This window comes from Tachyglossus aculeatus, chromosome 14, assembly GCF_015852505.1.
Source record: "Tachyglossus aculeatus isolate mTacAcu1 chromosome 14, mTacAcu1.pri, whole genome shotgun sequence".
In the NCBI taxonomy this organism is placed as follows: domain Eukaryota; kingdom Metazoa; phylum Chordata; class Mammalia; order Monotremata; family Tachyglossidae; genus Tachyglossus; species Tachyglossus aculeatus.
The window spans coordinates 2,344,900-2,358,780 of record NC_052079.1 but is presented as its reverse complement, the minus strand read 5'-3'; the positions used below and the strand labels follow the sequence as shown (position 1 = coordinate 2,358,780).

Genomic DNA, 13,881 nt, shown 5'->3' with positions numbered 1-13,881 from the left:
ATAAATGCCATCATCATCATTATTCCCTGCCCACAATGACAGCGCTTACAACAGTGCTTTGCACATAGTAAGCGCTTAATAAATGCCATCATTATTATTATTATTATTCCCTGCCCACAATGACAGCGCTTAGAACAGTGCTTTGCACATAGTAAGCGCTTAATAAATGCCATCATTAATTATTATTTCCCGCCCACAATGACAGCGCTGACAACAATGCTTTGCACATAGTAAGCGCTTCATAAATGCCATCATTATTATTTTTTCTGCCCACAATGACAGCGCTTACAACAGTGCTCTGCACATAGTAAGCACTTAACATTCCTGCCCACAATGACAGCGCTTACAACAGTGCTTTGCACATAGTAAGTGCTTAACAAATGCCATTATTATTATTATCCCCATTTGACAGATGAGGAAACCAAGGCTCAGAGAAGGGAAGTGACTTTCCTCTTATTATTATACTCTGCCCACAATGACAGCACTTAGAACAGTGCTTTGCACATAGTAAGCGCTTAATAAATGCCATCATTATTATTATTATCATTATTTCCTGCCCACAATGACAGCGCTTAGAACAGTGCTTTGCACATAGTAAGCGCTTAATAAATGCCATTATTATTATTATTATTATTATTTCCTGCCCACAATGACAGCGCTCAGAACAGTGCTTTGCACATAGTAAGCGCTTAATAAATGCCATCATTATTACTATTATAATTATTATGGCATTTATTTAAGCGCTTACTATGTGCAAAGCACTATTATTATTCCCTGCCCACAGTGGGCTCACGGTCTAGAGGGACTGTTTTAAACGCCATTAAAAAAAGAAAATACAAACACATGTCACGCAGTAATAAGCTCACTCACTTCAGACCTCGGAAGACTCAACCGGAGGGGTTCGAGTGTGTCACCCGACGCTTACGTTTCTAAAGCAATTCTAAGGAAAGAAACCAGATTCTAACCAATTCAGGAGCATTTAATACTTTACCAAGATTACACATAAATAGGTTTTAACGGGCCGGCCTCGCGAGGCAGTTTCCATCTTCTTCGGGAGGGGGGAAGCAGGGTCGGAAAGGAAAAACAACAAAAAAGATTAAAACCCCGGACGCACTCCGCGGGTCAGAAACTCGGACAGAAATGACAAAACACCGCGTACACACACACACACACGCGATTCAGTTAATAGCCTTCATCGAACTAATAATGTACGTTTCCTCTGATTGAACGTCCCGTCTTCCGACCGGGAACGTTTGGCGAGTGTAGCCCGCCACTTAGGCGGTTTTCCCGAGCTAAGCGCCAGCAGGCCGGGGGGGCTCGGATGAATAAATCCTAAATGAATTTTGGAATCGGGGCTCAGATTCCCCCCGGCTTTTCCTCCCCGGGAGGGAGAGGGGAAAATTGGATGAGGTCGGCGCCGAGGGTCAGGGTTTTACACGGCTGGCGGGCGAAGGGGTCGTCGTCGCCTCTGGGGTCCGGCTAGGAGGGAGAAAAGGAAGCGTTACTACGGCAACCACCATCCAACTCCCGATCCCATCGCTCCCAGGATTGGTTTTTGGGGACGGAGGAGAGTCCGGGAGGACGAGGGGTCGGCTTCTTCAGTCACTCGGTGGTGCTCAGTGAAGCAGCTCAGTGGCTCAGTGGAAAGAGCCCGGGCTTGGGAGGCAGAGGTCGGGGGTTCGAATCCCGGCTCCGCCACATGTCTGCTGTGTGACCTTGGGCTGGTCACTTCTCTGAGCCTCAGTTACTTCATCTGTAAAATGGGAATTGACTGTGAGCCCCCCCGTGGGATAACCTGATCACCTTGTATCCCCCCCAGCGCTTAGAAAAGTGCTTTGCACACAGTTAAGCACTTAACAAATGCCATTATTATTATTATTGTTATTATGGGTTCGAATCCCAGCTCCGCCACGTGTCTGCTGTGTGACCTTGGGCCGGTCACTTCACTTCTCTGAGCCTCAGTTCCCTCATCTGTAAAATGGGGATTGACTGTGAGCCCCCCGTGGGACAACCTGATCACCTTGTACCCCCCCCAGCGCTTAGAACAGGGCTTTGCACACAGTAAGCGCTTAACAAATGCCATCATTATTATTATTATTATGGGTTCGAATCCCAGCTCCGCCACATGTCTGCTGTGTGACCTTGGGCCGGTCACTTGACTTCTTTGAGCCTCAGTTCCCTCATCTGTAAAATGGGGATTGACTGTGAGCCCCCCGTGGGACAACCTGATCACCTTGTATCCTCCCCAGCACTTAGGACAGTGCTTTGCACAGAGTAAGCGCTTAACCAATGCCATCATTATTATTATTATAATGGGTTCGAATCCCAGCTCCGCCACGTAATAATAATAATAATAATGGCATTTTTTAAGCGCTTACTATGTGCAAAGCACTGTTCTAAGCGCTGGGAAGGTTTCAAGGTGATCAGGTGGTCCCAAGGGGGGGCTCACAGTCTTAATCCCCATTTTCCAGATGAGGGAACTGAGGTACAGAGAAGTGAAGTGACTTACCCAGAGTCACCCAGCTGACAAGTGGCAGAGCCGGGATTTGAACCCATGACCTCTGACTCCAAAGCCCGGGCTCTTTCCACTGAGCCACGCTGCTTCTTTTGTTGTGCATTTTGTCGTGACCCAGCCAGCTGTATCAGAAGACAAGTTGTTACGTGTGTCGGATCGGCGGAGGGGGAGGGGGAAAGTGAACTTACCGACCCAAAAAGGTTCCATTCAGAAGCTTCTGATTTACCCTGGAAGGAACCTGGAACATAAATTTGATTGATTCATTAATAATAATTAATAATAATGATGGCATTTATTAAGCGCTTACTATGTGCAAAGCACTGTTCTAAGCGCTGGGGAGGTTCCGAGGTGATGAGGCTGTCCCACAGGGTGGCTCACAGTCTTCATCCCCATTTTCCAGATGAGAGAACTGAGGCCCAGAGAAGTGAAGTGACCTGCCCAAAGTCACCCAGCTGACAATCGGCGGAGCTGGGGTTTGAACCCAAGACCTCTGACTCCCAAGCCGGTGCTCTTTCCAATAATAATAATAATAATAATGATGGTACTTGTTAAGCGCTTACTATGTGCAAAGCACTGTTCTAAGTGCTGGAGGGATACCACATGTCTGCTGGGTGACCTTGGGCAAGTCACTTCACTTCTCTGTGCCTCAGTTCCCTCATCTGTAAAATGGGGATTAAGACTGTGAGCTCCACATGGGACAACCTCTTCTCGTTGTATTCCCCCCAGCACTTAGAACAGTGCTTTGCACATGGTAAGCGCTTAACAAATACCAACATTATTATTATTATTATCCAGTTGTCCCATGGGGGGTTCACAGTCTTCATGCCCATTTTACAGATGAGGGAACTGAGGCGCAGAGAGGAGAAGTGACTTGTCCGAAGTCACACAGCTGACAATAATAATAATAATAATAATGGCATTTATTAAGCGCTTACTATGTGCAAAGCACTGTTCTAAGCGCTGGGGAGGTTACAAGCGTGATCAGGTTGTTCCACGTGGGGCTCATCGTCTTCACCCCCATTTTACAGATGAGGGAACTGAGGCACGGAGAAGTCCAATGAGCCCCGCCGCCTCTCAATCGTATTTACTGAGCGCTTACCGCGCGAGGAGCGCTGTACTAAGCGCTTGGGAGAGCACGGTGCAACAATAAGCAGGCACGTTCCCTGCCCACAGTCTGGAGGGGGAGACGGGCACGAATAAATAAATGAGAGATCTGGACGGAAGCGGTGCGGGGCCGAGGGATGGGGGGGAAGAAGAAAGGGAGGAAGTCGGGGCGACGCGGACGGGAATGGGAAAAGAGGAAATGGGAGGCCAGTTTGGGAAGGCCTCCTGGAGGAGCTGGGCCTTCAATAAAGCTTTGAACTCATCAGGATTTCCAAGCAAGGCGGTGACTACCGGTTTCGACCCGTTCGGATATCGGGACTGACTCACGCCTGTGACACGATCCCGTCATCCGGCTGGGAATCGTCTCTATCCGTTGCCGAATTGCACTCTCCGAGCGCCTAGTCCAGTGCTCTGCCCACGGTAAGCTTCCCGTAAATACGATTGACTGAATAATCAATCAATCAATCGTATTTATTGAGCGCTTACTGTGTGCAGAGCACTGGACTAATCAATCAATCGCATTTATTGAGCGCTGACTGTGTGCAGAGCACTGGACTAAGCGCTTGGGAAGTCCAAGTTGGCAACATCTAGAGACGGTCCCTACCCAACAGTGGGCTCACAGTCTAGAAGGGGGAGACAGAGAACAAAACAAAACCTATTAACAAAATAAAATAAATAGAAAAGATATGGACAAGTAAAATAAATAGAGTAATAAATCTGTACAAACATCTATACATATATACAGGTGCTGTGGGGAAGGGAAGGAGGTAAGGCGGGGAGGGATGGAGAGGGGGAGGAGGGAATAAATGAATGACATCCCTATAAAATCAGACGGACAATTGAGGACGTGTTTTAGATAATAATAATAGCTTTTATTAAGTGCTTACTATGTGCAAAGCACCGTTCTAAGCACTGGGGAGGTTACAAGGTGATCAGGTTGTCCCACGGGGGGCTCACAGTCTTTAATCCCCATTTTACAGATGAGGCCCAGAGAAGTGAAGTGACTTGCCCAGTGTCACCCAGCTGACAAGTGGCGGAGCCGGGATTTGAACCCACGGCCTCTGACTCCAAAGCCCGGGCTCTTTTCCAGCGCTTAGATCAGTGCTTTGCACATAGTAAGCGCTTAACAAATACTATCACCTAGCTGACAAGTGGCGGAGCCGGGATTTGAACCCACGGCCTCTGACTCCAAAGCCCGGGCTCTTTTCCAGCGCTTAGAACAGTGCTTTGCACATAGTAAGCGCTTAACAAATACCATCATCATTATTATTATTATTTTCCACTGAGTCACACTGATTTGGGGCTTCCAAGTTTTTCCTGCAGACCGCGAGGTTCACTTATGATCTTTTTAAAAGAAACAGTGTGGGCCAGTGGCTAGAGCCTAGGGGCTGGGAGTCAGAAGGCCATGGGTTCAAATCCCGGCCCCGCCAACTGTCAGCTGTGGGACTTTGGGCGAGTCACTTCACTTCTCTGGGCCTCAGTTCCCTCATCTGGAAAATGGGGATGAAGACCGTGAACCCCCCATGGGACAACCTGATCGCCTTGTAACTTCCCCTAGTGCTTAGAACAGCGCTCGGCACATAGTAAGCGCTTGATCAATCAATCAATTGTATTTATTGAGCGCTTACTATGTGCAGAGCACTGTACTAAGCACTTGGGAAGTACAAATTGGCAACATATAGAGACAGTCCCTACCCAACAGTGGGCTCACAGTCTAAAAGGGGGAGACAGAGAACAAAACCAAACGTACTAACAAAATAAAATAAATAGAATAGATATGTACAAGTAAAATAAATAGAGTAATAAATCTGTACAAACATATATACATATATACGGGTGCTGTGGGGAAGGGAAGGAGGTAAGATGGGGGGGATGGAGAGGGGGACAGGAGGATGGCATTGATAAACGCCATCGTTATTATTATTCTAATCCCGGCTCCGCCACTTGCCCGCTTTGCACATAGTAAGTGCTTAATACTTACTATGCCTTCCTTCCTCTCCTCCTCGTCCCCCTCTCCATCCCCCCATCTTACCTCCTTCCCTTCCCCACAGCACCTGCATATATTTATATACGTTTGTACAGATTTATTACTCTATTTATTTATTCATTTTACCTGTACATATCTATCCTATTTATTTTATTTTGTTAGTATGTTTGGTTTTGTTCTCTGCCTCCCCCTTCTAGACTGTGAGCCCGCTGTTGGGTAGGGACTGTCTCTAGATGTTGCCAACTTGGACTTCCCAAGCGCTTAGTAAAGTGCTCTGCACACAGTAAGTGCTCAATAAATATGATTGATTAATAAATGCCATCATTATTATTATTATGATTGGCGCGCAGTAAGCACTTGGCGAATCCCGTCGTTATTCTTGGTTATTATTAGACGCCGAACCTCACGCTCACCGGGCAGACAGGTGGGGCCTCGGGCCTCCTCGGCAGGCCAGGGATCCGGCTCCGGAGATGGGGCCGTTTTTTCCGGGGTGCTCATCACGACGTCTTCAACCGCGCCGGAGGAATTCAGGTCCATGGCTTCCGGCTCGTCCGGGATCTCCTCGCCTTCTCCCCTCGCCGCCGACGGGGAAGGATTTTGACCGGGCCCCGTCTCCGAGAGGCGTCCCATCCTTAGGTTCTCCTCGGCGGTTTCCTGGAGAAGAGGAAGGAGGTCGGGCAGAGGGGCACGTGCCGGGCGGGATGAGGAATTTGGAACAAATCCATTTCTCGAGTCTTTTTTTTTTTTTAAATAGTATTTGTTCATCCATTCGATGGTATTTTTTAAGCGCTTACTGCGTACGGAGCACTGTACTAAGTGCTTGGAAGAGTACTGAACAGTTCTCATCATCATCCATTCGATGGTATTTTTTAAGCGCTTACTGCGTACGGAGCACTGTGCTAAGGGCTTGGAAGAGTACTGAACAGTTCTCATCATCATCAATCGTATTTATTGAGCGCTTACTGTGTGCAGAGCACTGTACTAAGTGCTTGGGAAGTCCAAGTTGGCAACATACAGAGACGGTCCCTACCCAACAGTGGGCTCACAGTCTAAAAGGGGGAGACAGAGAACAAAACCAAACATACTAACAAAATAAAATAAATAGAATAGATATGGACAAGTAAAATAAATAAATAGAGTAATAAATATGCACAAACATATATATAAGTTCTCCCCCTTCTAGACTGTGAGCCCACTGTTGGGTAGGGACCGTCTCTATATGTTGCCAACTTGGACTTCCCAAGCGCTTAGTCCAGTGCTCTGCACACAGTAAGCGCTCAATAAATACGATTGAATGAATGAAGAAGGTGGTCTTCTAAACTAAGACCAAAGGGGAAAAAAAGCAGTAAACTCGCTGCGGGCAGGGAATGTGTCTGTTTATTGTCCCAGGCGCTCAGTACAGTGCTCCGCCCACGGTAAGTGTGCAATAAATACGATCGACTCATGCTGGAGAGACTCCTCCCGCCCCCGCCCAAGTCCTTGGGAAAGACGGGGAATCCAGGATGGACAGGCTGGCAGGAGAAGACCCACAAAGAATAAGAAGGAGCATGGCCTAGTGGATATATTGCCAATTTGTCCTTCCCAAGTGCTTAGTACAGTGCTCTGTACACAGTAAACGCTCAATAAATACGATTGATTGATTACTCTGCACACAGTAAGCGCTTAATAAATACGATTGAATGAATGAATGATAGCGCAGAGGCCTGGGAATCAGAAGGTCCTGGGTTCTAATCCCAAGTCGGCCACTCGTCTGCTTTGTGACCTTGGGCGAGTCACGTCAATTCTCCGGGCCTCCGTTTCCTCCTCTGTAAAATGAGGATTGAGTCAGTGAGCCCCATGGGGGACGGGGACCGATTCCAACCCGATCGGCTCGGATCCACCGATCGAGCCATGGAGAAGCAGCATGGCCCAGTGGAAAGAGCCCGGGCTTTGGAGTCAGAGGCCATGGGTTCAAATCCCAGCTCTGCCAATTGCCGGCTTGGTGACTTTGGGCAAGTCGTTTCACTTCTCTGGGCCTCAGTTCCCTCATCTGTAAAATGGGGTTGAAGACTGTGAGCCCCCCGTGGGACAACCTGATCACCTTGTAACCTCCCCAGCGCTTAGAACAGTGCTTTGCACATAGTAAGTGCTTAATAAATGCCATCATTATTATTATTATTATATCCCAGCTCTGCCACTTGTCAGCTGTGTGACTTTGGGCAAGTTCGCTTCACATCTCTGGGCCTCAGTTCCCTCATCTGTAAAATGGGGATTAAGACTGTGAGCCCCCCATCGGGCAAGCTAATCACCTTGTAACCTCCCCAGCGCATAGAACAGTGCTTTGCACGTAGTAAGCGCTTAATAAACGCCATCATTATTATTATTATTATAATATCCCAGCTCTGCCACTTGTCAGCTGGGTGACTTTGGGCAAGTCGCTTCACTTCTCTGGGCCTCAGTTACCTCATCTGCAAAATGGGGGTGAAGACTGTGAGCCCCCCATGGGACAACCTGATCACCTTGTAACCTCCCCAGTACTTAGAACAGTGCTTTGCACATAGTAAGCACTTTAATAAATGCCATCATTATTATTATTATTATATCCCGGCTCTGCCACTTGTCAGCTGGGTGACTTTGGGCAAGTCGCTTCACATCTCTGTGCCTCAGCTACCTCATCTGTAAAATGGGGATGAAGACTGTGAGCCCCCCGTGGGACAACCTGATCACCTTGTAACCTCTCCAGCGCTTAGAACAGTGCTTTGCACATAGTAAGTGCTTAATAAATGTAATCATTATTATATCCCGGCTCTGCCACTTGTCAGCTGGGTGACTTTGGGCAAGTCCCTTCACTTCTCTGGGCCTCGGTTCCCTCATCTGTAAATTGGGGATGAAGACTGTGAGCCCCCTGTGGGACAACCTGATACACCTTGTAACCTCCCCAGCGCTTAGAACAGTGCTTTGCACATAGTAAGCGCTTAATAAATGCCATCATTATTATTATAATATCCCGGCTCTGCCACTTGTCAGCTGGGTGACTTTGGGCAAGTCGCTTCTCATCTCTGTGCCTCAGCGACCTCATCTGTAAAATGGGGATGAAGACTGTGAGCCCCCCAGTGGGACAACCTGATCACCTTGTAACCCAGCGCTTAGAACGGTGCTAAGCGCTTATTATTACCCACCCCGGGCGCTTAGTACAGTGCCCGGACCGTAGCGAGCGCTTAACGAATACCGTGATGATTATTATTGTCGGTGGGAAACCGGGAGGAACCCGGATGCTCAGAAGTGACTCACGGCGCTTATCTCGGGTGCGACCTCTGATCCGGGGCGTGGGGCGTCTTCAACCGCGGTGTCCGTGACCATCCCGACTGGACTTCGGCCCCCTGGGCATCGGATGTCGTCGGCAGCGGGATCGCTGAGAAGAGGAAGAGAGAGAGAGAGGGATCCGAGGGGAACCACCACGTCAAAACCAGACCTCAATGTCTGTGTGCCCTTCCTCTTTGCCCTGAGAAGCAGTGTGGCCTAGTGGCTAGAACCCAGGCCCGGGAGCCACTAGGTCACGGGTTCTAATCCCGGCTCCGCCGCTGGTCTGCCGAGCGACGGCAGGTTATACTGAGATTCATTCATTCATTCAGTCGTATTTATTGAGCGCTTACGGTGTGCAGAGCACTGGACTAAGCGCTTGGGAAGTCCAAGTTGGCCACATCTAGAGACGGGCCCTACCCACCAGCGGGCTCACAGTCTAGAAGAGGGAGACAGACCACAAAACATTAACAAAATAAAATAAATAGAATAAATATGTACAAATAGAGTAATAAATATATACAAACATATATACATACATACAGGTGCTGTGGGGAGGGGGAGATTATTAATTGAGAAGCAGCGTGGCTCAGTGGCGAGAGTCCGGGCTTGGGAGTCGGAGAAGCAGCGTGGCTCAGTGGAAAGAGCCCGGGCTTTGGAGTCAGAGGCCATGGGTTCAAATCCCGACTCTGCCAGCTGTCAGCTGGGTGACTTTGGGCAAGTCACTTCACTTCTCTGGGCCTCAGTTCCCTCATCTGGAAAATGGGGATGAAGACTGTCAGCCCCCCGTGGGACAACCTGATCACCTTGTAACCTCCCCAGCGCTAAGAACGGTGCTTGGCACATAGTAAGTGCTTAATAAATACCATCATTATTACTATTTCTAATCCCGGCTCTGCCAATTGTCAGCTGGGTGACATTGGGCAAGTCACTTCACTTCTCTGGGCCTCAGTTCCCTCATCTGGAAAATGGGGATGAAGACTGTGAGCCCCCCATGGGACAACCTGATCACCTTGTAACCTCCCCAGCGCTAAGAATGGTGCTTGGCACATAGTAAGCGCTTAATAAATACCATCACTATTACTATTTCTAATCCCGGCTCTGCCGCTTGTCAGCTGGGTGACTTTGGGCAAGTCACTTCACTTCTCTGGCCCTCAGTGACCTCATCTGGAAAACGGGGATGAAGACTGTGAACCCCCTATGGGACAACTCGATCACCTTATATCCTCCCCAACACTTAGAACAGTGCCTTGCACATAGTAAGCGCTTAACAAATGCCATCATTACTATTATTATAATTTTTAAATTCATGTTAATGTCTGTCTCCTGCTCCAGATGGGAAGCTCATAATGGGAAGGGAGCGTGTCTGCTAATTCTTTTGTATTGTACTCTCCAAGTGCCTAGTCCAGTGCCCCGCATAGAGTAAGCGCTCCATAAATACCATTGATTGATTAGACGGTGACCAACAGAGAAGCAGCGGGGCTCAGTGGAAAGAGCCCGGGCTTTGGAGTCAGAGGTCGTGGGTTCAAATCCCAGCTCTGCCAATTGTCAGCTGTGTGACCTTGGGCAAGTCACTTCACTTCTCGGTGCCTCAGTTCCCTCATCTGTAAAGCGGGGGTGAAGACTGTGAGCCCCCCGTGGGACAACCTGATCACCTTGCAATAATAATGACGGCATTTATTAAGCGCTTACTATGTGCCAAGCCCTGTTCTAAGCACTGGGGAGGTTCCAAGGTGATCAGGCCGTCCCACATGGGGCTCCCAGTCTTCATCCCCATTTTACAGATGAGATAACTGAGGCCTGGAGAAGTGAAGTGACTCGCCCAAAGTCACCCAGCTGACAAGTGGTAAACCCACAAGTTGTGTTGCCAACTTGTACTTCCCAAGCGCTTGGTCCAGTGCTCTGCACACAGTAAGCGCTCAATAAATACGACTGATGATGATGATGACCTCTGACTCCCCAGCATTTAGAACAGTGCTTGGCATGTAGTAAGCGCTTAATAAAACGCCACCGTCATTAAGGGGAGGTGAACCACCCTGGCTTTCCTCCACCCCGATCGTAATCTCATTATGGGCAGGGACCGGGCGCTATCTCCTGGACTGTGCCCTTAGTCCGCTGCTCCACACCTAGTGAGCGCTCAGTAGGTAGGATCGACAATGCCAGTTTAATGAGCGGAAACCTTGGCACAGTGACTAATTGCGGGGCATGGGTCAGCGAGCAGCCTGCATTTCACTTCCTCCACGGGTCACAGGGGCCGAGTGAGTCCCGCCTCGCCCAGCTCCCGGAGCGCGGGGGGCAGAGCTGAACAGGCGCGCCCCATTTCCCCTCCTCTGGGCCGGGAGGAATCGCCAAATTTCCGGCCGGAACATGGAGGGGGAATTTCCATCTTTCCGGCGAGAGCACGCGACCCGCACTCGGCCGACGGCCGCCATCCCAGCGTGGCTCAGTGGAAAGAGCCCGCCGGGCTTTGAAGTCAGAGGTCATGGGTTCAAATCCCGGCTACTTGTCAGCTGGGTGACTTTGGGCGAGTCGCTTCACTTCTCTGGGTCTCAGTTCCCTCCTCTGTAAAATGCGGATGAAGACTGTGAACCCCAAGTGGGACAACCTGATCACCTTGTAAATTCCCCAGCGCTTAAAACAGTGCTTTGCACATAGTAAGCACTTAATAAATGACATTATTATTATTATTATTATTATTATCCCATTCCGTTGGCTTCGCTCCTCTAATGGGCCCCCGTCTCGACTATCTCGCCGCCGACCTCTCGCCCACTTCCCGCCTCAGGCCTGGAATGCCCTCCCTCCCTCAAATCCGACAGACAATGACTCTTCCCTTCCAATTCAATCAATCGTATTTATTGAGCGCTTACTGTGTGCAGAGCACTGTACTAAGCACTTGGGAAGTACAAGTTGGCAACATATAGAGACGGTACCTACCGAACAGTGGGCTCACAGTCTAAAAGCCTTATTAATCAATCAATTGTATTTATTGAGCGCTTACTGTGTGCAGAGCACTGGACTATCTTCAGGGCTATTTTATTTTGTTAGTATGTTTGGTTTTGTTGTCCATCTCTCCGTTCTAGACTGTGAGCCCACTGTTGGGTAGGGACTGTCTCTATATGTTGCCAACTTGGACTTCCCAAGCACTTAGTACAGTGCTCTGCACACAGTAAGCGCTCAAGAAATACGATTGATTGATTGATTGTACTAAGCGTTTATTAAAGACCCATCTCCTCCCAGAGGACTTCCCTGATTAATTTCCCTTTCCTCTTCTCCCGCTCCCTTCCGCGTGGCCCCGACTCGCTCCCTTTCTTCATCCCCCCACCACTTAATAATAATAATAATAATGATGATGATGGCATTTGTTAAGCACTTACTATGTGCGAAGCACTGTTCTAAGCACCGGGGAGGTTACAAGGTGATCAGGTTGTCCCACGGGGGGCTCACAGTCTTCATCCCCATTTTCCAGATGAGGAAACTGAGGCCCAGAGAAGTAATGTAATGTAATGATGGCATTTGTTAAGCACTTACTATGTGCGAAGCACCGTTCTAAGCGCCGGGGAGGTTACAAGGTGATCAGGTTGTCCCCCGTGGGGCTCACAGTCTTCACCCCCATTTTACAGATGAGGGAACTGAGGCCCAGAGAAGTGAAGTGACTCGCCCACAGTCACCCAGCTGACAAGTGGCGGGGCTGGGATTTGAACCCATGACCTCTCAAAGCCCGGGCTCTTTCCGCTGAGCCACGCTGCTTCATTCATTCAGTCGTATTTATTGAGCGCTTACGGTGTGCAGGGCGCTGGACTGAGCGCTCGGGGAGTCCAAATGGGCAACAGATAGAGACGGTCCCTACCCAACAACGGGCTCACGGTCCCGAAGGGGCAAGTGATTGAGTGATGATGATGATAATAATGGCATTTGTTAAGCGCTTACTATGTGCAAAGCACTGTTCTAAGCGCCGGGGAGGTCACCAGGTGATCAGGTTGTCCCACGGGGGGCTCACGGTCTTCACCCCCATTTTCCAGATAAGGTCACTGAGGCCCAGAGTAGTGAAGTGACTCGCCCACAGTCACCCAGCTGACAAGTGGCGGGGCTGGGATTTGAACCCATGACCTCTCAAAGCCTGGGCTCTTTCCGCTGAGCCACGCTGCTTCATTTAGCGCTTAGTACAGTGCTCTGCACATAGTAAGCGCTCAATAAATACGATTGATGATGATTCATTCAATCGTATTTATTGAGCGCTTACTGTGTGCAGGGCACTGGACTGAGCGCTCGGGGAGTCCAAATGGGCAAATAGAGACGGTCCCTACCCAACAGCGGGCTCACGGTCCCGAAGGGGCCAGCGATTGAGCGTTTCTGGAAGAGGAGCCACCACGTTTGCCACCGGTTGTGGCGGGAAAAGGAGACCCTCAGGGGGGCCGGCACGTACACACCTGTACACACATTATTATTATTATTATTATTATTATTATTATTATTATTATTACCTGTCTGCGGGAGCGCGGTCAGGCGCAGGGGTTGTCGTCTTACTAGCTCTGGCCGCGGCCGAGCTCTGAAGCAGCGATCTCCTGGCCCGGCTCGGGGTGGCCCGCGGCTGGGAAATGCCCTGGGACGGTGTGAAGCGGGCTCTTGGGGCGGACGCTGGGAAACAAGGACAAGACGAGGTGACTACCAAATAGCCGCCTCCACCTCCGAGCGGAGACCGGCCCGGCTGGGTCACCCAGCAGATGAGGGAGAAGCGGCGTGGCTCGGCGGAAAGAGCCCAGGCTTTGGAGTCAGAGGTCATGGGTTCAAATCCCAACTCCGCCAATTGTCAGCTGGGTGACTTTGGGCGAGTCACTTCACTTCTCTGGGCCTCAGTTCCCTCATCTGGAAAATGGGGATTAAGACTGCGAGCCCCCCCATGGGACCACCTGATCACCTTGTAACCTCCCCAGCGCTTAGAACCGTGCTTTGCACATATTAAGCGCTTAATAAATGCCATCATTTTTATTATCACTAT

General features: G+C 49.5%; 1 protein-coding gene across 1 annotated transcript in view; it reads right to left on the bottom strand.

Moving 5' to 3' along the window:
- Positions 1–964: 964 nt before the first annotated feature.
- Positions 965–13,881, bottom strand: part of DLGAP5 (DLG associated protein 5) — a 46,657-nt gene continuing 33,740 nt past the window's right edge. The window contains exons 15-19 of the mRNA XM_038756580.1: positions 13,367–13,520; positions 8,877–8,997; positions 6,020–6,260; positions 2,704–2,753; positions 965–1,479 (exon numbers count right to left, since the gene is read on the bottom strand). Of these exons, the coding sequence (XP_038612508.1) occupies positions 1,357–1,479; positions 2,704–2,753; positions 6,020–6,260; positions 8,877–8,997; positions 13,367–13,520 (689 nt within the window). The 3' untranslated portion in view covers positions 965–1,356. The remainder of the gene's footprint in view (positions 1,480–2,703; positions 2,754–6,019; positions 6,261–8,876; positions 8,998–13,366; positions 13,521–13,881) is intronic.